General features: G+C 38.1%; 2 protein-coding genes across 9 annotated transcripts in view; both read left to right on the forward strand.

The window, feature by feature from the left end:
* The first annotated feature begins 12 nt into the window (after positions 1 to 12).
* Positions 13 to 11469, forward strand: dcun1d3 (defective in cullin neddylation 1 domain containing 3). 6 transcript variants are annotated; one of them, XR_014604539.1, is made up of 5 exons: positions 15 to 443; positions 1913 to 1984; positions 6591 to 7123; positions 9350 to 10638; positions 10684 to 11469. XR_014604539.1 is itself a non-coding variant. In XM_084103191.1 (4 exons), the coding sequence occupies exons 3-4, from the start codon at positions 6702 to 6704 to the stop codon at positions 9840 to 9842; spliced, it is 915 nt and encodes a 304-aa protein (XP_083959317.1). In that variant the 5' UTR covers positions 13 to 443; positions 1913 to 1984; positions 6591 to 6701; the 3' UTR covers positions 9843 to 11469. The 6 variants fall into 6 exon arrangements, 1 of the variants encoding a protein (XP_083959317.1); XR_014604540.1 differs by having other exon boundaries at positions 9350 to 10552; positions 10600 to 11469; XR_014604541.1 differs by having other exon boundaries at positions 9350 to 10552.
* A 1346-nt stretch (positions 11470 to 12815) lies between these two features.
* katnip (katanin interacting protein) overlaps positions 12816 to 21163 on the forward strand; it is a 30800-nt gene continuing 22452 nt past the window's right edge. For 2 of the 3 annotated variants that reach the window (XM_084103188.1, XM_084103189.1), the window contains exons 1-6: positions 12823 to 12908; positions 16117 to 16202; positions 19654 to 19829; positions 19910 to 20007; positions 20118 to 20219; positions 21004 to 21105. In XM_084103188.1, the coding sequence (XP_083959314.1) occupies positions 12897 to 12908; positions 16117 to 16202; positions 19654 to 19829; positions 19910 to 20007; positions 20118 to 20219; positions 21004 to 21105 (576 nt within the window). In that variant the 5' untranslated portion in view covers positions 12823 to 12896. Of the gene's footprint in view, positions 12909 to 14343; positions 14379 to 16116; positions 16203 to 19653; positions 19830 to 19909; positions 20008 to 20117; positions 20220 to 21003; positions 21106 to 21163 lie in introns of all 3 variants that reach the window. The other variant, XM_084103190.1, reaches the window with a different exon arrangement.

The following is a 21163-nucleotide window of genomic DNA, read 5'->3' on the forward strand; positions in this document are numbered from 1 at the left end:
TGCGCCTGCGTCGCTTTTACGCATACTCCCTCGAACCCAAACAAAAAGAGAAACTGCGATCAATCAGCGGCCGATCCGCGTTTCTCTGGTTCCGTGCGGCCGTATCGAGTCCCTCAGGATCATCTCCGTCCCCCCAGAAACGGTCCAAAGGAGTTGGAGCCGGTAAAGGAGGTGGTTTTACCGGAGCCGGTCCGGATCAGCGCAGGTTCGGTTCGGGTTCAGGGACAGGCTCGAGTCTGTAGGAAGTGATGCGGGGGGAAATGTCAACTATGATCATCTAATGACCCAAAGAGCATCCGAAGCACACAAAGAGAAGCCCTTTCTCCTGCTTTTACACAGAGATTCAGAACCGATCCGGTTCGACTGGAGGGTGGGATTAGCTTTAGCTTTAGCATGACAGCAGGGATGCGCTGATTCTGAGCTATTTCATCATCTTTCCACAGGTAAATCAACACAAAACACCTTCAGTTCAGATATCCGCTGTGTTTACGTGCAGAATTTACACATTTTATAGTTTACATGAAGTTTATTGTGTATAAATGATCCACACTTATCTGAAGCTAACCAGCTAAGCTGCTAACATGAGATCAGCTCTTTAAAAGACTTTAACTGTCATGTCGAGTGTTTCATTATTCACAAACAGTCGTATATTAATATATCAGAACTATTAGTATAATCGTAGAGATTGTTTAGGGAGGATATAGAGTGTATTTGCTGTATATATGGACAGTTAATCATAATTTTAAAGGGAAAGTTTCTCATTTATACTGATAGACTCTTGGCTGTGGCTCAAATCTAGTGAGCGACTTTGCTAAACAGCATTATTGGGATCAAATTTCGCTTATGATGCCTTAAATATATTAAATAGATGACCCACAAATATGCTCAAAATGCTGCCTATGTAGACAGCATCTGTGTAAGCATCTGTCTATATAATATATAACAGAGATTTTGTTAGAAGAAGGGACATTTAACATCATAAAATTGACATTAAACCCGAATTATCTTCACCTAACAAAGAAGTACCATGGTGCTACTATGTTTTACAGTAGTTTAACCATGATATTCTTTGAAGTACACGTTACCAGATTTTTTTTTTTAAATAACTAAAACGAGATTTAAAAGAATAACAATATATTAAAATGTGTAAATAACAGTACAGTACTATAATGAGTAGAGAAAACAACATAATATAGCTTAATAGAATCTAGACATTTTCCAAATAATATTTTAGACATAGTTATAATATTAATTATTTACAGTCTAAATTGGGTCTTTCCTCAAGAAACTATATAGATTGCTTTTAAACTCCTGCCTTAGTATACCTGTGCTATTAGTGTGGTTCCATGGTATTCCTTTGAGTAATTTGGAGCGCCATGTAAATACTTTGGTAAATTAATATGCTAATCATACAGTCGCATGATATGTCTTAAAGCACGTCAGTCAATATCCAATTACCATGTTATTTACATTCACCATCCAATAAATTCACTGAACATCCTGTTATACTAGTAAATGCATCACATAATGGAAGTAAATTGGGTTGCGAATGCTGTTTCTTGCTGATTATTAACCTGCAAATTAGTTCATGACCTTTGACCTTTTTCCCCAAGGGCTGCCCACATCCCCATCAGGTGTATGTTGCTATGACGATGACCCCTTTCAGGTTATATGTCATTTAATCGTGGCACTGGTCACGTCAGCAATCCAACACCTCTAATGTAACCCAGCTCCGATTTAGCCTGTTTTATTTAGGTTAGCTCATGGGTATTGTGTTGTAGGTTAGTTAGTTAGTTAGAGCATGAGGATCAGGTGTGTGAAAGTGTCTCTGAGGATTGAGGTGTGTTGTGTAGTTGGTTTAGATGGTGTGTTTCTGATCACTCTGTCACTTTTGCTTTGCTCTTTGGCTCAGGCTAGCGGATGTTCCGGCCGTCTCCATGGAGTTTCCTCAGATGACACGTCGGTTCACTGCTCGGGGATTTGGGTGAGTGTGTCCCGTACCACTGCACAACACGCGTGCTCCTGATCCATGGTGATGTAGTCGCTCTGAGCCTGCTCTGATAGCCACAAGCACAAGCAGCCTCATCCCAGAGTCCTCAGCGTTCAATATAAAGCAGGTCGTGTTGCTCCTGGATGCTGATTGGTCGATACAGCGTTCCAGTGTTTATCATCGCACAGCATCCATAGAGGCCAGCTGCTAACGTACATGTCACTGCAGACCTACAAGCGGAAGGATGAAACTAGATTTAAATATTTAAAAAATATATTTATTATATAATCACTCAAGGCCGCTGCATGTCAAGTATATCAATGTCCTTTATCTGTGAAATAGATCTTTTATAAAATAAAAAAATAAATATAACTATAATAACAAGTAAAATAAATACAAATATTCTACTTTATAATTTTGCAAATATTGTCTCATTCATTTTATATATATATATATATATATATATATATATATATATATAGTGAGGAAAATAAGTATTTGAACACCCTGCTATTTTGCAAGTTCTCCCACTTGGAAATCATGGAGGGGTCTGAAATTGTCATCGTAGGTGCATGTCCACTGTGAGAGACATAATCAAAAAACAAAAACAAACAGAAATCACAATATATGATTTTTTAACTATTTATTTGTATGATACAGCTGCAAATAAGTATTTGAACACCTGTCTATCAGCTAGAATTCTGCCCCTCAAAGACCTGTTAGTCTGCCTTTAAAATGTCCACCTCCACTCCATTTATTATCCTAAATAAGAATCCAGTAAGAATCCAACTACTAACATGGCCAAGACCAAAGAGCTGTCCAAAGACACTAGAGACAAAATTGTACACCTCCACAAGGCTGGAAAGGGCTATGGGGAAATTGCCAAGCAGCTTGGTGAAAAAAGGTCCACTGTTGGAGCAATCATTAGAAAATGGAAGAAGCTAAACATGACTGTCAATCTCCCTCGGACTGGGGCTCCATGCAAGATCTCACCTCGTGGGGTCTCAATGATCCTAAGAAAGGTGAGAAATTAGCCCAGAACTACACGGGAGGAGCTGGTCAATGACCTGAAAAGAGCTGGGACCACCGTTTCCAAGGTTACTGTTGGTAATACACTAAGACGTCATGGTTTGAAATCATGCATGGCACGGAAGGTTCCCCTGCTTAAACCAGCACATGTCAAGGCCCGTCTTAAGTTTGCCAATGACCATTTGGATGATCCAGAGGAGTCATGGGAGAAAGTCATGTGGTCAGATGAGACCAAAATATAACTTTTTGGTCATAATTCCACTAAACGTGTTTGGAGGAAGAAGAATGATGAGTACCATCCCAAGAACACCATCCCTACTGTGAAGCATGGGGGTGGTAGCATCATGCTTTGGGGGTGTTTTTCTGCACATGGGACAGGGCGACTGCACTGTATTAAGGAGAGGATGACCGGGGCCATGTATTGCGAGATTTTGGGGAACAACCTCCTTCCCTCAGTTAGAGCATTGAAGATGGGTCGAGGCTGGGTCTTCCAACATGACAATGACCCGAAGCACACAGCCAGGATAACCAAGGAGTGGCTCTGTAAGAAGCATATCAAGGTTCTGGCGTGGCCTAGCCAGTCTCCAGACCTAAACCCAATAGAGAATCTTTGGAGGGAGCTCAAACTCCGTGTTTCTCAGCGACAGCCCAGAAACCTGACTGATCTAGAGAAGATCTGTGTGGAGGAGTGGGCCAAAATCCCTCCTGCAGTGTGTGCAAACCTGGTGAAAAACTACAGGACACGTTTGATCTCTATAATTGCAAACAAAGGCTACTGTACCAAATATTAACATTGATTTTCTCAGGTGTTCAAATACTTATTTGCAGCTGTATCATACAAATAAATAGTTAAAAAATCATACATTGTGATTTCTGGATTTTTTTTTTAGATTATGTCTCTCACAGTGGACATGCACCTACGATGACAATTTCAGACCCCTCCATGATTTCTAAGTGGGAGAACTTGCAAAATAGCAGGGTGTTCAAATACTTATTTTCCTCACTGTATATATATATATATGCACACAATATATTGTTAGAGCTGAAGGACGTTGTTTGGCGAAGGTTATAAATCGACAAAATAAAATGAGGCCCTTAAAATTGTTTTCCTCTCATGGCTAATTATGGTACTTATTCATATTTGACACATTTTATAGTTTATTGTTCATTTTAAATTAGTTTGAATTTCAAAAGCATAACAGAATTGTCCCCATAAGCAAACTGTCTCACTGCATGAGAAAAATAAATCAGAAGAGAGACATCCTGCATTTTATGTAATATTGAACACATAAACAAAGCCCAGAAACAAAGAAGCCCACATTTGAATCATGATTTTCTTTTTTTTTATGAACACACATTGTTCTCATTCCTCAAAGTCATTGTAGAGCTCTTGCAAACAGCACAGACGGTTATTCTAAGAACTTCAGATCGGATCCCTCGACGTTCAGCCTTCGCTCGTCCCGGCCTAGTAACACAGTTTTTAGGTACGTTTGTTAATGTCATAGTGGAAGCGTTTAGGATCCGTCTCTGCGGCCAATCAGAATGCAGGAGGAGCGCCAGATTCGCTGAATTAAAGCTCTCTGTGCTCTGTCACACACTGATTACTACTAGTGCATGGATCTCACCACACTGGTTCATGTCCTGCCCAAACTCTGATTCACTGCCAGGGCGCAATTTAACACACACAGTTTAACTGGCTTCCTTTGTTCAGAGGAAGTGAGAAAGCTGCGCACATGATGATTCAATATATTGTTCTTCGGGTTTGCCTTTAATTCTAAAGAAAATTCACAAGTTAAGAAATCAGTCTAGGGAGTGTTGACCACAGTGAGATGAGTGGAAGGAAGTGAAGCTCGGGTTCATCTAGGGAACTTTGTATTTGTGCACTTGGAAAGAGGAACAGTGTACGTGCGATACAGATTCGTCTGATAGCCATTGTTCTTTGGAAGTGGGACGAAAAGGCTTGTGAGAATCTTTGACATTTACCCTCAGAAAGACCAGCTGGATTTTAATATTACAGTAATGTGAGCATGAAATCATAACTGACTCTATACTTAATATTTCAGTGATGCTTTATGTTTATGTTTTTATTTGTTAAGGAACAATGCACATTAACTGACATGAGCGCTTGTGTGTATCCATCATGTTAATGTAACATCTGCAGGCCCTGCCAGGGTGATGATGGTAAGAAGAATAAGAGAAGAACAAAAAAAGAATGATATGAATACACATACCTACAATTATTAAAACAATGGTATGACCATATGGAACATAAAACACGAAAGTAAAGGACATTTTAGTAAACATAAACAGAAGAATATCATAGGCACAAAAATGCAAACAAAATTACTTCGAAGCACAAGCAGACGAAAAACACTTCAGTTTAGTGTCCGGTTCTCACGGTTAACTAGCTGCTTATTAGCATGCATATTACCAGAATATTTGCTGTTTATTAGCACATATTAATGCCTTTATTCTGCATGACCTTATTCTACATCCCTTAATCACCCAATACCTAAACTTAACAACTCCCTTACTAACTATTAAAGGATTAGTTCACCCCAAAATGAAAATTTCCTAATAATTTACTCACCCCAATGCCATCCAAGATATCCATGTCTTTCTTTCCTCAGTGGGAGAGAAATTATGTTTTTTGAGGAAAAAATTTCTGGATTTTTCTTCCAACAACGGACTTCATTGGTTACCATCGTTTTTAAGTCCAAATCAATGCAGTTTCAAAAGTCTTTGAAGTGTTTAAACGGGCTGTACGCGATCACAGCTGAAGAAGAGGTTGTTGTCTAGCGAAACGATAGGCCATTTAAAAAATGTTTTTATATTTTATAGACTTTTTACCTTCAATAGTTCGGATTGAGCTGATCAACAAACGGACAGGGAACTACGCCATCACGTTGAAAGGTCACGCCTGCGCCGGCAGAAGTACCGCCCCACTGTTTACAATGCAACCGTACGTAGGAGGATAGTTCAAATAGTATTGTTTGCTATTATATATATATAGTAATAGTATTCAGTGAATATGAATATGAATAGTATATGAAAAACATTCTGATGAATATGAATAGTAGTTCAAATAGTATTGCCGGCGCCGGCGTGACCTTTCAACGTGATGGCGTATTTCCCTGTCCGTTTGTTGATCAGCTCAATCCAAACTATTGAAGGTAAAAAGTCTATAAATTATAAAAAAGAAATTAAAATGATCTAACGTTTCGCTAGATAACAACCTCTTCTTCAGCTGTGATCGCGTACAGCCCGTTTAAACACCTCAAAGACTTTTGAAACTGCATTGATTTGGACTTAAAAACGATGGTAACCAATGAAGTCCATTGTTAGAAGAAAAATCCAGAAATGTTTTCCTCAAAAAACATAATTTCTCTCCCACTGAGGAAAGAAAGACATGGATATCTTGGATGGCATTGGGGCGAGTAAATTATTAGGAAATTTTCATTTTGGGGTGAACTAATCCTTTAAGTGAGAATTGGACCCTAATCTAAAGTGTGACCCTTAATGTTTTGACTGGTCTGATTCCCCGTGATGAATGTTGGATCTGAATCTTCAGGGCATGGTGACTGCTGTCCGTCAGCCAGAGGGCGTCTAGCAGGGGTCGCCTGGACCTGAAGGAAGACCTCCGAAACAGGACGAGGGAGACCAACACGAGAACGAGAGCGACATGGGTCAGTGTGTGACTAAATGCAAAAACCCCACGTCCTCTCTGGGCAGTAAAAGCGATGCTGGGAAATCTCACGGGAAGAAGGGCGGCACTGGCGGCGCGCACAAGGAGGAAGTGGCCAAGTCTTCCGTCGACGTTATTTTCAACGGCACCAAAGTGTCCGAGGTCACCGTGGAGGGCGGCGTGGCTCCGACCCTCTCGGCGCTGGACGTGCGGCGGGATCAGTCCGCGCAGGACGGGGACGGAGTGTCGCTCGCTCGGATACACGACATGTTCTCGTGTTATAAAGACGAGCACGAGGATGCCATCCTGGAGGAGGGGATGGAGCGCTTCTGCAACGACCTGTGCGTTGATCCGGCCGAATTCAAAGTTCTGGTGCTGGCGTGGAAGTTCCAGGCTGCTACCATGTGCAAGTTTACAAGGTGAGTTAGACGTGTGGAGGAGTTCAACAACACACAGACGAGGTTCAGAGACACTACCGGGAAGTTTGGGGTCAGGAAGATCTTTTTAATGTTTAGAAAGAAGCCTCTTCTGCTCACCAAGGCTGCATTTATCTCATCAAAAATACAGTAAAAACAGTAATATTGTGGAATATTATTATAATTTAAAAGAAGCGTTTTCTTTTGTAATGTTTTCTAAACTGTAATTTATTCCTGTGATCAAAGCTGAATGTTCAGCATCATTACTCCAGTCTTCAGTGTCACATGATCCTTCAGAAATCATTCTAATATGCTGATTTGATGGTTATCAATATTGAAAACAGTTGTTCTGCTTCATATTTTTGTGGAAACTGTAACAACTTGTAACATTATAAATGTCTCCCAAACTTTGAGAAGACAATCCCAGAATGCACTGCTTCACAAGAAAATCCATTCAAAATGGCAGGTGAAGCACATTTGTGTTTGTGTGTGCGTTATGCTAATGTGGGAATCATTCAGTCTTCATGCTGTGTAATTGATTACTGTATACCAAAATGCAATGCACACAGACTGACCTTCTATTTAATGTGCAACAAAAGACATAAATCATCATTTGTAACCGACCGTTCTTTCATTGTTTAACAGTCTAAATGTAATTATCGTAATTATTTAAGTCATGATGACTGGATGCTACTTGTCGAATTACACATTTGTGAGATATGGTCGAAGCAGAATGATAGGATTGCATTCTGAACAGCCACAGAGTTCTACAGCACAGCATTGTGGGTATTATAAGGGTCAGAGGCAAAAATGTGAATTTCAGTTGAAGAAAACAAAGCAATAAAAAGAGATGTTTTCACAGTTTTATTGTAGAATAGCAGTGGTGTCTGCGGGTACAGACGTTACACTGGGGTGAGAGATCATTAGTCACTGCAGTTCCTCCACACACACACACACTTGCAAAGATTGCTTCATCTCGTCAAAGTGTTGCAATGACAGAGTCAGAGTCTTTTGCCCATATTTCAGTTGGCATGAATGAAATTTCACCGTCTGTTTTGTAAATGCATGTTATAGATCTTATTGTGAACAATTCATCCATGCATGTTTAATTTTCTTAACATTTTGACCTCATAATCTTCAATCTGCTTACACATGCCGAACTTCTCCAGTCATTTTGTCCGTTTAAACACCGCCTTGTTCTTACAACAGACTGCATGCTTTCATTCAGATCTAACTCGAGCACAGAATCAAGTCTGTGAGGCGTCCTCCTACATGTTTTCTTTTTTTATAATCTATTTCACTCGCATATGCGTCACAATATAGAAGAAAACATCTCTCGCTATTTCCTTTTGTGGGTCAAAAGTCAACTAATGCTTCTTCCACTGTGGTTTATAAAATAAATGTCTTAAATCATAGTATAATTAATTCTTAAAAGGAGTTATATATATCATTCAAACGTTTGAGGCCCCTAAGAAAAAAGTGACAGTAAAGACATTTAGATTTCTATTTCAAATAAATGCTGTTCTTTCTATTCCTCAAAGAATCCTGAAATAAATGTCACGATTTCCACAAAAATATGAACTGTTTTCAACATTGATAATCATCATAAATGTTTCTTGAGCATCAAATCATCATATTAGAATGATTTCTGAAGGATCATGTGACACTGAAGACTGGAGTAATGATGCTGAAAATTCAGCTTTGATCACAGGAATAATATAATATTTCACAATATTACTGTATTTTTGATCAAATAAATGCAGCCTTGGTGTTCCCAAACTTTTAAACAGTTTAAACAATGATTATTAATAATCATCTGATGTTTCTGGACATGCAATTCATACTGAAAAATTGTAATGTATAATTAAAAACGACACCTATAGTAGTTCTATGAGTCAGGGTTGTTCTAGTTTACTAAAACTATTAAAAATATATTTCAGCTAGTTGCCAAGGCATCATTTCTCATTTTTATTTAGTTTAACTTGATGTACTAAAATAATAACAACAATAACTGATAAAAAAACAAAAAACAAGACAAAAACACACAAAACTAAAATAAAATGGAAAATACAAAAAAAATTATTCACAAAATGATCTATTATATATGATACGAACATAAATCTTACTCCTCTTACCTAACTTCAAATAAAATTTTTTGCATCCTTGCTTCAAGAATCATTCTCAGTTGCAATGTCAAATCCCAGTGTGTTTTGTGTGTGTGTGTCTCAGGAGGGAGTTTGTGGACGGCTGTAAGGCGATCCAGGCCGACAGTATCCCGGGAATCTGCTCTCGGTTCCCCGTGCTGCTAGAGGAGTCTCGAGGAGAGGAGAGTTTCAAAGATCTCTACCGGTTCACCTTCCAGTTCGGGCTGGACGCGGAGCAGGGCCAGCGCTCCCTCCAGCGCTCCATCGCCATCGCCCTGTGGCGGCTCGTCTTCACGCTGGACTCGCCCCCGGTGCTGGAGCGCTGGCTCGACTTCCTCTCGGACAACCCGTGCGCCGTGCGCGGCATATCCCGCGACACCTGGAACATGTTTCTGAACTTCACGCAGAGCATCGGGCAGGACCTCAGCAACTACAGCGAGGACGAGGCCTGGCCCAGCCTCTTCGACTCGTTCGTGGAGTGGGAGACGGAGCGGCGGCGGAGGGAACGAGCGCACGAGGGCTCTGAGACCGATCCTCCTGTGGACTGCGAGGCCTCGTCCATGTGGCCGGGACCTTGAGGAACCGTGTGTTTTGGGATGGTGGTGAATTCTGGACGATGACGTGTGTGTGTGTGCGTGTGTGTGGAGGTGTTTCTGAGCCCGTCACTCTCCATCCGGATTCTAGATATTGTTATGGAATTTTTGGTCTTATTGCATTGGGCATCCCAGTGCGCTCTCTTGACTTTTGTTTTAATGAAAGGGCTCCAAACGAATTGTTTTTTTAAGCACTTTTATTTAAGTTATTGCTGATGTTCATTTAATTTGTTTTAAAATTCACATTTCCTCCAGAGCGGTTTCTTCTTGCTAATATTTTGGGATTCACCTGCACGCCAAAGAAAAGGGAATTCTGTCAGCTGCCTACCGAGTTTGAATATATATACACACACACACACACACACACGCACACACGCACACATTCACACTCAAACGCACACAGACAAACACACACACAGGCACACACATATTTATGCACTAAAGAAACCCACACATGCATATGGCAGCATAACTGCTGTTTTGAACGGTTATATTTGGGCTTCTGTCGGCTGAGGAGTGTGTGTGGTGTTCTGTCGGCTGAGAAGTGTGTGTGGTGTTCTGTCGGCTGAGGAGTGTGTGTGGTGTTCTGTCGGCTGAGGAGTGTGTGTGGTGTTCTGTCGGCTGAGGAGTGTGTGTGGTGTTCTGTCGGCTGAGGAGTGTGTGTGTGGTGTTCTGTCGGCTGAGGAGTGTGTGTGGTGCTCTGTCGGCTGAGGAGTGTGTGTGTGGTGTTCTGTCAGCTGAGGAGTGTGTGTGGTGTTCTGTCGGCTGAGGAGTGTGTGTGGTGTTCTGTCGGCTGAGGAGTGTGTGTGGTGTTCTGTCGGCTGAGGAGTGTGTGTGGTGTTCTGTCGGCTGAGGAGTGTGTGTGATGTTCTGTTGGCTGAGGAGTGTGTGTGGTGCTCTGTTGGCTGAGGAGTGTGTGTGGTGCTCTGTCGGCTGAGGAGTGTGTGTGGTGTTCTGTCGGCTGAGGAGTGTGTGTGGTGTTCTGTCGGCTGAGGAGTGTGTGTGGTGTTCTGTCGGCTGAGGGGAGTGTGTGGAGTGTGTGTGGTGTTCTGTCGGCTGAGGAGTGTGTGTGGTGTTCTGTCGGCTGAGGAGTGTGTGTGGAGTGTGTGTGGTGTTCTGTTGGCTGAGGAGTGTGTGTGGAGTGTGTGGAGTGTGTGTGGTGTTCTGTCGGCTGAGGAGTGTGTGTGGTGTTCTGTCGGCTGAGGAGTGTGTGTGGAGTGTGTGTGGTGTTCTGTCGGCTGAGGAGTGTGTGTGTGTGTGTGTTAACATCAGACTGCAGTGATTGATGTTCTGAAGTCCTCAACCTCATTCCTCATGTTGCTTCCCTGCTCTTCTTTTCTTCTTATCATTCGATCCCTTCTGATGCATTCATTCATTCACTCATGTATACTCAACAACGGTCAGGTGTGTGTGTGTGTGTGTGTGTGTGTACGCGTGTGTGGGGAAATACAGATTAATTTGCAGTTGGATGTCTGCTGTGAGCTTTTTCTTTTATTTTACAGTTTACATTCTTTTATTTTTTTTAATTCAAATTTATTTTATTTCATCTTTTGTGTCTGGTTTTATATAAATGATACAGTTTATAATGAATAAAAATGTGTTGAACATTGGATTTTAGTGTCTTTTTATGGGGTTTTTTTCTAATAATGATTTACTTTTTGATCTCTGACATTTTTTTCTTAAAATCAGACTTTATTATTAGTATAATAAATGCTATGCAGTGCATTATCATGCATGTCTTAATATATTGGGTAAAATGATAAGCTAAATTGTTTTGACGTTGGAAATACTATTATTTTTCTTTTATCTCAGTATATCAGTTAAAAATGTAAAATTTGGATGGATTTTACAGACCTTCACTCCTTTTAGTTTGAATGGATGTCAACATTTAACAGAAATCTGGCAATTTATTTAGAAATATTACAGGTGTTTCTTCATTTTACTTTCCACTAATCAAACATGTTGTTTCAGGAATATTATTTTATTTGGTAATCAATTAATAGATTTTTTTTTCCTTGATATTTCCATCCTGTTAGTCTTTTGTAAAATCAAAAAACAAAAGGAAGTGACATCACTTTGGAGGAAAACGACAAATACAGTTATCAATGGAATTGATGGATTCTGTGGTATTATCAACATTTCAAAGACGGTTAAATGTTATTAAATTCAAGTTGACGTCATCATTCTTCCCTGAACAAAGGCAAACTTTAGCTCTTTATTTGCATTCTATGAGGCTCCATCCTTTCAATTTTCTTGCAATCGACTTGTTTGGTTGATTAGTCTGTGAGGCTGATCAGAGAATATTTCTGAACGTCTTTTATACTATTTTAAAGAAAACACAAGCGTATGCTTATAAAAGTTGCAGTGTTCATAAAGTGATGCATGACAGAAATGGTCCATTTCTATTTTAAGTACAAATATGCAACAACAGACAAATACTTAAAACTGGTATGATAACAATTAATAGAGATATTATAAATAAATAAATGGAGCGTTTATTATAAACATAATGTGTGTTTTTTTTAGATTTTATGACAGTCCGTTTTTGCATAATTAAAAAGGTTTCCAGTATTCAAATCTGCAAAATATTTGTGATTTTGTGAATTTAGTTATTAATAGAATAGTATTTCAATATTTGGAATAATATTGTTTTATGAAACTTTGGCGTAACATCCAATGTAAAGTCTATCCAAGAAAGACTACCAAATTAATGTTCATTTATCAAAGCTGATAGTTGCGTACAAGCATTTTATGTTGGGCTCAGCCGTGTGGGCGGGTCTTCTAATGAGATTGCGTGTTGTGATTGGACAGCGTCTCTCCTTGTTGATGGCGCTCCACCGCTGTGTAGGCGGTCCTGTTTTTCACGGCGTGCTGTGATTGGTCAGTCACATGCCCGCTGCAAGCGTGTGGGGGCGGGGTTTGCGTTCAGAGGACGCGCTGTGATTGGTCAGCATCTCCTGGTTACCAGCCCTCACTGAACTCAACAACACCGACGCTCAGTGACAGTCTAGCAAACAGAAAGGCGTTTTCAGCTGAGAAATGTCATGGACTGTGAGTTGATAGCTTTTATTATCCAACTTGTTTATTTCAGAGTGTTTATAAATGAATACCAGAGTGAATATGATGGTTTTTGACGTACAGTTTAATGGCGGAGAGGGTTTGTGTGTGCTGTTAGCAGAGAGGCTAGTTTTCAGCATGTAAACATCTGTACAACATCTGTGTGATCAATCTGTAACGTTACAGCTCATGTCAGCGTTTGCAAATACTGTATTTGATTCAGGTTCCATAAAAGCTTTGGAATCTGGTCAAAACAAAAGCTTTACATTGATAATGCATTATTACACATTATAGGTATATAAAAACTCATACAGTAACGTTATACACAATCGATAGAGGTACTGTATTTAAAGTCATATAGTGTTAATTAGCTACTCTTCCATCTGTTTAAGTTATATAGTTTTAACTAACTAATGCCTCTTTTCTCTAGTATGATTGAGATCTGTGCTGTTTGATTTCTTTTAGCAGTTTCTGCCTTTCTTATTGTTTACATTTTATTTCCATACAGGAACACTGAAAATAAACAATGTTCAGACCAGCCATATTATAATTAACTAAAACTAAAACCATTAAATAAATAAATGAAAGAATGTTAACTTTTATTTATATATATATATATATATATATATATATTTAATACATTTAAACATATATTATTCCATAAACTTTTTTTTCCAGCTAATTGCAAAGGCAGCATCGTTTTAATCTAGTTTAACCTGATTTATTAAAATAGCTAAAACTAAATCAAATTAATAAAACTATATAGACATATTTAAAACTAATAAAAGTGACAAAACCCACAACAAAATTGCTATATATATATATATATATATATATATATATATAAACTCAGTGATATATAGTATCTCAGTGATGCTAAAATAACACTGTTATTTCAGACTTACCTGTAATAAACAATTTTTTAGTTTTCTGACAGCTCGATAGTTGTTATTTTATATATTAGATTATAGTGTCGGGCTGAGATCTTTTAATATGAGCCTGTTTTGACATGATGCACAGATGTGTTTCAGTAAATAATAATATTAATATGAATTTAATTTCCTTTGAAAAGGACAGCTATAAAACAAGGTATTTGAAATGAATTCTTATTGCAGCTTTCCTGCTCAAAATATATTATTTATGCTAAAAGCTCATGGTGATTCAGCACAAGTAGGTTTGGTCATGTAGATCTGTTACCGCACCGGTACACTGCTTTTACACTGATTTACATCGCTGAATTGTGATGTGTCATGTGCAATGCACACCTGACAGAAACACACAAGCTGCATATTGAAATGTTCTTTTCAATCAAGAGGCAAATAAATAAAAAAAATCTCCTTGGTTTGTTGATTTAAATCTAATTTACACTTCGTTTCCTTCTCTTCCCTGTCTTTTCCCTCCTTCTTTCTTCTTTCTCTCTCCTCTCAAGTGTCCAGATGCTGTGATTGAAACAGTGCAGATTCTGTAAGAGTCATCCTGACTATCACATCTGTCTTTCTTCTTTCATGTCTGTCTCTCATGTCTTTCCTCGCCGGCTGCATGACCAGTGTAATTCAAATGACTCTTATGAACTGATTCATTTCAGTGAGTCGTTCACAAATCAGTCTCTGAGGCTGATTCATAATTCATAAATTCATAATTGCAGCATGTAGTCATGGATATTGTAATATATTAATGTTTTATTTAGCATATGGTTTGCTTCCTCAAACACTACAAAAATTATTTTCTTAGTATTTTTGTCTTGTTTCCATTACAAATATTGAACATTTCTTGCATCAAGATACAACTACAGTACCAGTCAAAAGTTTGGAAACATTACTATTTTTAATGTTTTTGAAAGAAGTCTCTTATGCTCATCAAGCCTGCAGTTAAAAAACAAACAAAAACAAAAAAAAACAGTAATATTATGAAATATTATTACAATTTAAAATAATGGTTCTCTTTTTTAACATATTTTAAAATGTAATTTATTTTTGTGATGCAAAGCTGAATTTTCATCAGCAAGTACTCCAGTCTTTGGTGTCTTATGATCCTTCAGAAATCATTCTAATATGATGAATTGATACTCAGTTATGATCAATGATGGAAACAGTTGTGCTGTTTAATATATTTTTTTGGAATACTTTTTTCAGGATTCATTGATGAGTAAAACGTTAACAGCATTTATTCATAAAAACAGCATTTATTCAAAATAAAAACATTTCTAACAATATAAATCGTTACCATCACCTTTTATCAATTTAACGCATTCTTGTTGAATTAAAGTACTAATTTCTTTTAAAAAAAATAGTTATTGTTCCCAAACTTTTGAACGGTAGTGTATATTGTTACAAAAGATTTCTATTCTAAATAAATACAGTTCTTTTTAACTTTTTATTCATCAAATAATCCTGAAAAAAGTATCTCAGGTTATAAAAAAAAATATTAAGCAGCACAACTCTTTCCAACATTGATCATAAATCAGCATATTAGAATGATTTCTGAAGGATCATAAGACACCAAAGACTGGAGTACTTGCTGATGAAAATTCAGCTTTGCATCACAAAAATAAATTACATTTTAAAGTATATTAAAAAAGAGAACCATTATTTTAAATTGTAATAATATTTCATAATATTACTGTTTTTGTTTTTGTTTTGTTTTTGTTTTAACTGCAGGCTTGATGAGCATAAGAGACTTCTTTCAAAAACATTAAAAATAGTAATGTTTCCAAACTTTTGACTGGTACTGTATTTCAAGAAGAAAAAACTTAAGATATCAAGTCTTGTTTTCTGAAAAATGTATCAAAAGTGAGTGAATTTATGCTTAAAACAAGAAAAAAACCCATCTGCCAATAGGGTCCGGAAAATAATAGTTTTCCCTTTGAGTTAAGTAGATTTTAGCAGATTTTTCTTTTCTTATTTTAGGTAAAAACTCAACATGTTAAGTCATTTGGCATCTCAAGTAAATGTATCTTCATTTAAGAATGTTGAGATATTTGTAATAGAAAACAGGACATAAATACTGTAGAAGAAAATCTTTTTTTTTGCAGTGAAATTAAAATAATGGTTAAATGAAACCAGGATGATTCCCATCCGAACTCTCTTCTCTCCGTCACATCTGTCTCTCTCTGTCTCTCTCTGTCTGTGCACCAGCGTTTTGATCATCTAGTGTGTCATATATTGTTCGTGATCATATCTGACTGAGAGTTTGTCGTGTGCAGGAGCTCAAGAGGAGCCGGGCAGGAAAACTGTCCTCCGCCGAGGAGAAGCTGGATGAATATTTAATCGACCTTCAGCACAAAAACAGGTTTGATGACACACCCGGACACAAATGTACAAACACAGGTCAGATAACACAAAAACAGGTTAACTGTGTGAGCGATATGGCTTCAGTTACGAGTCACACGCAGACGCCGCTCAGCCATGTGACGTTCTACATGATTGGACGCGCTAATGAGCTGCTCTGATTGGCTGAAAACCTGCTAGAGTGAAATTCTAACTGGCCGTGGACATTTGTAACGTTAAATGACGTGTAGTCTTTCATCTCGGCTGTTAGTACATATCAAACTGCCAATGAAACAATATCTCTCCTTTCTTCAGAACACATGATTCAGAGAGACAGTGATTCACATTCACATCTCAGCTTGTTTAATCTGCACGCTAAAAATGTCAATTTCATTTAAGTCTAATACTATTAGATTCATTACTATTATTGTTCTCTAATATTAAACCTACTAAAAACATAAGGCAGGGTTCAACAATAAGGTTTTATTATAAGGTCTAGTTTGTCCAGTTATTCAGATTTCTACTTTATCTGCTGACATTTTCACTTGATCCAACACCAAAAATTATAAATGTTTAATTTTATCTCTAAGTTTACATTTAAATGTATGATTTTAGATGCATTATTTAATGTTTATTTTAAAATGATTTAATTATTATTCTCTCAGATTTTTCTCTCTCAAATGTTAATGGTTTTTTACCTTGAAAATTTGCAATAGCTGTGATTTATACGGTTGTTTAATTATACAGGAAACGCCAAAATGGCAATAAAGTCTTTTGCTGGAAAAACTGGTCAGTAAGATTTTTTTTTTAGAAAATTGATGGTTTTATTCAACAAGGATGTAAAAAAACTGATCAAAAGTGGCAATAAAGACATTTATAATTTTACAATGCTGTTCTTTTGAACTTTCTATTCACCAAAGAATCCTGAAAAAATAAATGTATCACAGTTTCCACAAAAATATGAAGCAGCACAATTGTTTTCAACATTAATAATAATACAAAGAAATATTCTTGAGCATCAAATCATCATATTAGAATGATTTCTGAAGGATCATGTGACACTGAAGACTGGAGTAATGATGCTGAACATTCAGCTTTAATCACAGGAATAAATTACAGTTCACTATATACTCACATAGAAAACAGTTCATTAAAATTGTAGTAATATTTCACAACTTTACTGTTAATTGTACTGTATTTTAATCAAATAAATGCAGCCTTCAAGAACATAAAATACTTATTTCAAAAACATTTAAGAAAATCGTATCAAGCCCAAATTTTTGACAATTTAAAAAACTTACAGAACTCACAATCATATGTCACAGAAAAACACATGTTTAAGTTTGTGAGACATGTAAGAAATGTAAGATTTATTGCTGATCCAATAGGGACAGTGAGAGTAGGTGGTCAGCGGGTTAAATTAAGTGTGAATTACCTGAATAAACTTAAAGGCACAATATGTAACTTTTTTGCTTTAAAAATAGCAAAAATCACTACATCTATGTTATATATTTTTTTATAGTTGTGTACTTACATTATCCCGACTGTTTCCAACAACTTTCAAACCAGGAGAAATTTGTAATTTAATTCGAGAAACGTCCCGTTTCTTTATTTCCGTTTTGTCGCCGCCAATGGCGTCATATCCGCGTTGTCCCTGGTTTCCGCTCGTGCTGCCATGGCAACCAGAGCTATGAACCAGAGCCGTCTGATAGTAACCAAAGCGACTGACGCGGACAACTTTGTAGTTTGCAATGTCTATTTGCACGCTGTTGTTGTTTCGTTCAAACATTATGGACCATGGCAAGCTGACTTTGGATAAAAAAAGGAGAACTAAAACGAGAATCAATATCAGCGCGGTGTTTTCGAGATGCCGAGAGCTCCCATAGACAGTATATAAACGAGAGCTCCACGTCCGAGACTCGACCGCTCCTACATGTACTTTATTAAACAGGTGAGCACATTTACATAAAACTAATCAATGTTATATAGTTCAACAATGATAAAATGTCAGAATATGATCTGTATGTTATTCTAATGTTGATCTAGCTTACTGCTAGTCTCATACAGACAAACTAACACATACATTTCAACACATTCAAATGCAGTTTAGTGTGCTAGTGTAATGTTAGACCAAGTGAAACAGCGCTGCGTTACCTCACAAGTTTAATTTGTCTAATAAACTGACCTGTGAGTAGTAATTCTGCACTCGCGTGTAGTTCGGTAGAATGAAATGTCCATATTCCTTTTATATCCGCGGGACTCGCGTCGCGTGTGGAGCTGATAGCTGTCTCTTAGCAATCCCGAACTGCTTCATATCACAGTCATGATAAAAACATTGATGTATTCAGTCACCCATAAACATTATTAGATCGGTCGGCTTGACGTTGACGACAAGATCCATAACTCTTAGCAAATGTTGCGTCATCAAACTACGCCTTTGTTATTGTAAATAGGTTAGTGACCCCTAGTGGAGAAAAATGCCATACTGTGCCTTTAAATGAAAAGTGAAGAGTTCAAATAGAATATTTTGTCAGACCCATCAGACCTGAATAGTTAGAAACAATGTCTACAATGTTTAAAGGTCCCGTTCTTCGTGATCCCATGTTTCAAACTTTAGCTAGTGTGTAATGTTGCTGTTAGAGCATAAATAATATCTGTAAAATTATAAAGCTCAAAGTTCAATGCCAAGCGAGATATTTTATTTAACAGAAGTCGCCTACAGCGAATGGCCCGTTTGGACTACATCCCTCTACTTCCTTCTTTAATGATGTCACTAGAACCGTTTTTTGACTAACCTCCGCCCACAGTTGCTCCCTCAACTCTACTGAAATTCGTTTATGTACTTGCGCACTTCTTATAACTTACTGTGTTTACTCAGCTCTTACGGTGATTTTCTGAAGTAAAACTGACCTGACCTGGCCTGGTCCGAAACAGCAGACTTGTAGGCTACTAATAAATAATGGATACATACAAGCAGATGACAAATACGTTATAATAACCGTAATTAAACTACTAAACTATACCTGTTCCATCTCTATACAGCACTCTGACTCTGTAGGCATTATTGTCCGACTCGAAATGAACGCCGTTACTGAGAGTTTCTGATATTATCATCATTCCGTGAGATGAAATTGTCCTGAGAGACTGAGCGTGAGCTCATGAAGCTCCGCCCCCTGGGTCGTCCAGCAGCAGCTCATTTGCATTTAAAGGGCACACACTAAAACAGCGCGTTTTTCTGAGCCCCAAAAAATGACAATTTAAACATGCTGTAAAAAATGATCTGTTGGGTATTTTGAGCTGAAACTTCACATACACACTCTGGGGACATTAGAGACTTATTTTACATCTTGTGAAAAGGGGCATAATACGGGACCTTTAAGACCCCCTATTTCCCTGCCTTTCTACCCGCATCTTTCTTCCACTCAGTAGACGTGTGCCGATCGGCTGGTGTCATGTTTAATGTTCTCCCTCAGGGCGCTGAGAAGACTTCAGAGGAAAGATCCCCGTCAGGAGGAGCTGGAGATTCTAGAGCAGGGCTTCAATCTGTACATCAACGGCGCTCACATCAACACTGCTAATGCGGCTCACAGCAGATCCAGCAGGAGAAGCACACAGCCTTCAGAAGCACAGAGAAACACACGCACTGCAGGTACACACACCACACACTGACGGATGAGCGGAGGCTTCCTGTGACCTGCCGCATGAGAGAACGTGTCTGTGTTCACACAGATTCCTCCAGAGCGAGCGCAGAGGAGCGTGAACTAGACCGACAGACACAGAGGAGCCACACGGCACCGGAGAAAACACAGAGACGCCAATGGGTGCAGGTGATGCCCTGACTAACTCAAACACTGTCCAAACACTCATCCCACACTAGATTTGCTTTTTCCGTCTCCTTCCTGGCACTGCACTTTAACTGTATGCATCATTACTATAGGAATCTGTCTACATCTGCACTGAGAAAGGAAGGAAAAAGAAGATTTCACCGGAGCACAGATACTCCGATGACTTTGAGCCGGACGAGAGCGTGGATATGGAGGTGAGAATGTGTGTGTGTGTGTGTGTGTCTGTGAATATTCCATTTTTCATGTTGCATCCATAATTACATAATTACAACTTCTAAACTCCACCTGACCGTTGCGAGTCTTAAAACAACTAAAATAGGATTTTCTTCAATATTTTGAGGTGAATTAATGTAGTCAACTATTTTGCTGTCATTATTGATGTGAATAATTATTTATTAATTCAAAAACAGGAATAACTCATAGTGTCCAGCCTTGTAAAATGATGAAAATGACATCTTTACCCTTAGGCCTAATTAAAATATTATTACAAATTTGTTAAACGTAAATGTAAATACATATATATATATATATATATATATATATAATAAATGTGTGTGTGTATATTTATATATATATTTATATATTTATGGTTTCATCGAACTTGTAGGGTAATTAAAAACAAATATCCCTTTTTTCATCACTTTTGGCTGCTACTGTATGTAGTAATTGTGGTAATTCTGTCACACAGCTGCATACATATGGTAATTTTGCATTTGTAATCAACAAATAATGAGCATTTAAGCAAACACTGTCACTAGCGCATTGCATTGATACAATGTGCCCTGGTACATTTGGGCAAAAGTAGTGTGTTATCCAGGTATTCTACGCATAAAGAAAATTAGCGTACATTGTCTATTATACACACAGCACAGGTCTATCAAAAATATCAGGTCCTATGCCATTCTGAACATTTTTCCATTTGTAAAAGCATTTTAAAGTTGTTGTTGTTGTTGTATTGACTTTGTGTTTCTCTCTCAGTCTGCTCATGAAAGCAGGAAAGTGTCTCATTCACTCGGTCAGAGGTCACGCAGTGAGCCGGAGCCTGTCGACAGAGTTCTTCTGAATCCTGACCAGGTCAAGGTCAGGAGCGGATGTCACACACTCAGCCTTTGAATGTTCTGTCATCACTGATATAGTT

The sequence above is a fragment of the Abramis brama genome (assembly GCF_963993115.1).
Source record: "Abramis brama genome assembly, chromosome: 24".
Lineage (NCBI taxonomy): Eukaryota > Metazoa > Chordata > Actinopteri > Cypriniformes > Leuciscidae > Abramis > Abramis brama.

Excerpts from the sequence above, each read along its gene's own strand:
- dcun1d3 (XM_084103191.1), top strand. The coding sequence starts at position 6,702 with ATGGGTCAGTGTGTGACTAAATGCAAAAACCCCACGTCCTCTCTGGGC. Across the intron at positions 7,124-9,349 it reads ACCATGTGCAAGTTTACAAG|GAGGGAGTTTGTGGACGGCT; the intron begins GTGAGTTAGACG and ends TGTGTGTCTCAG.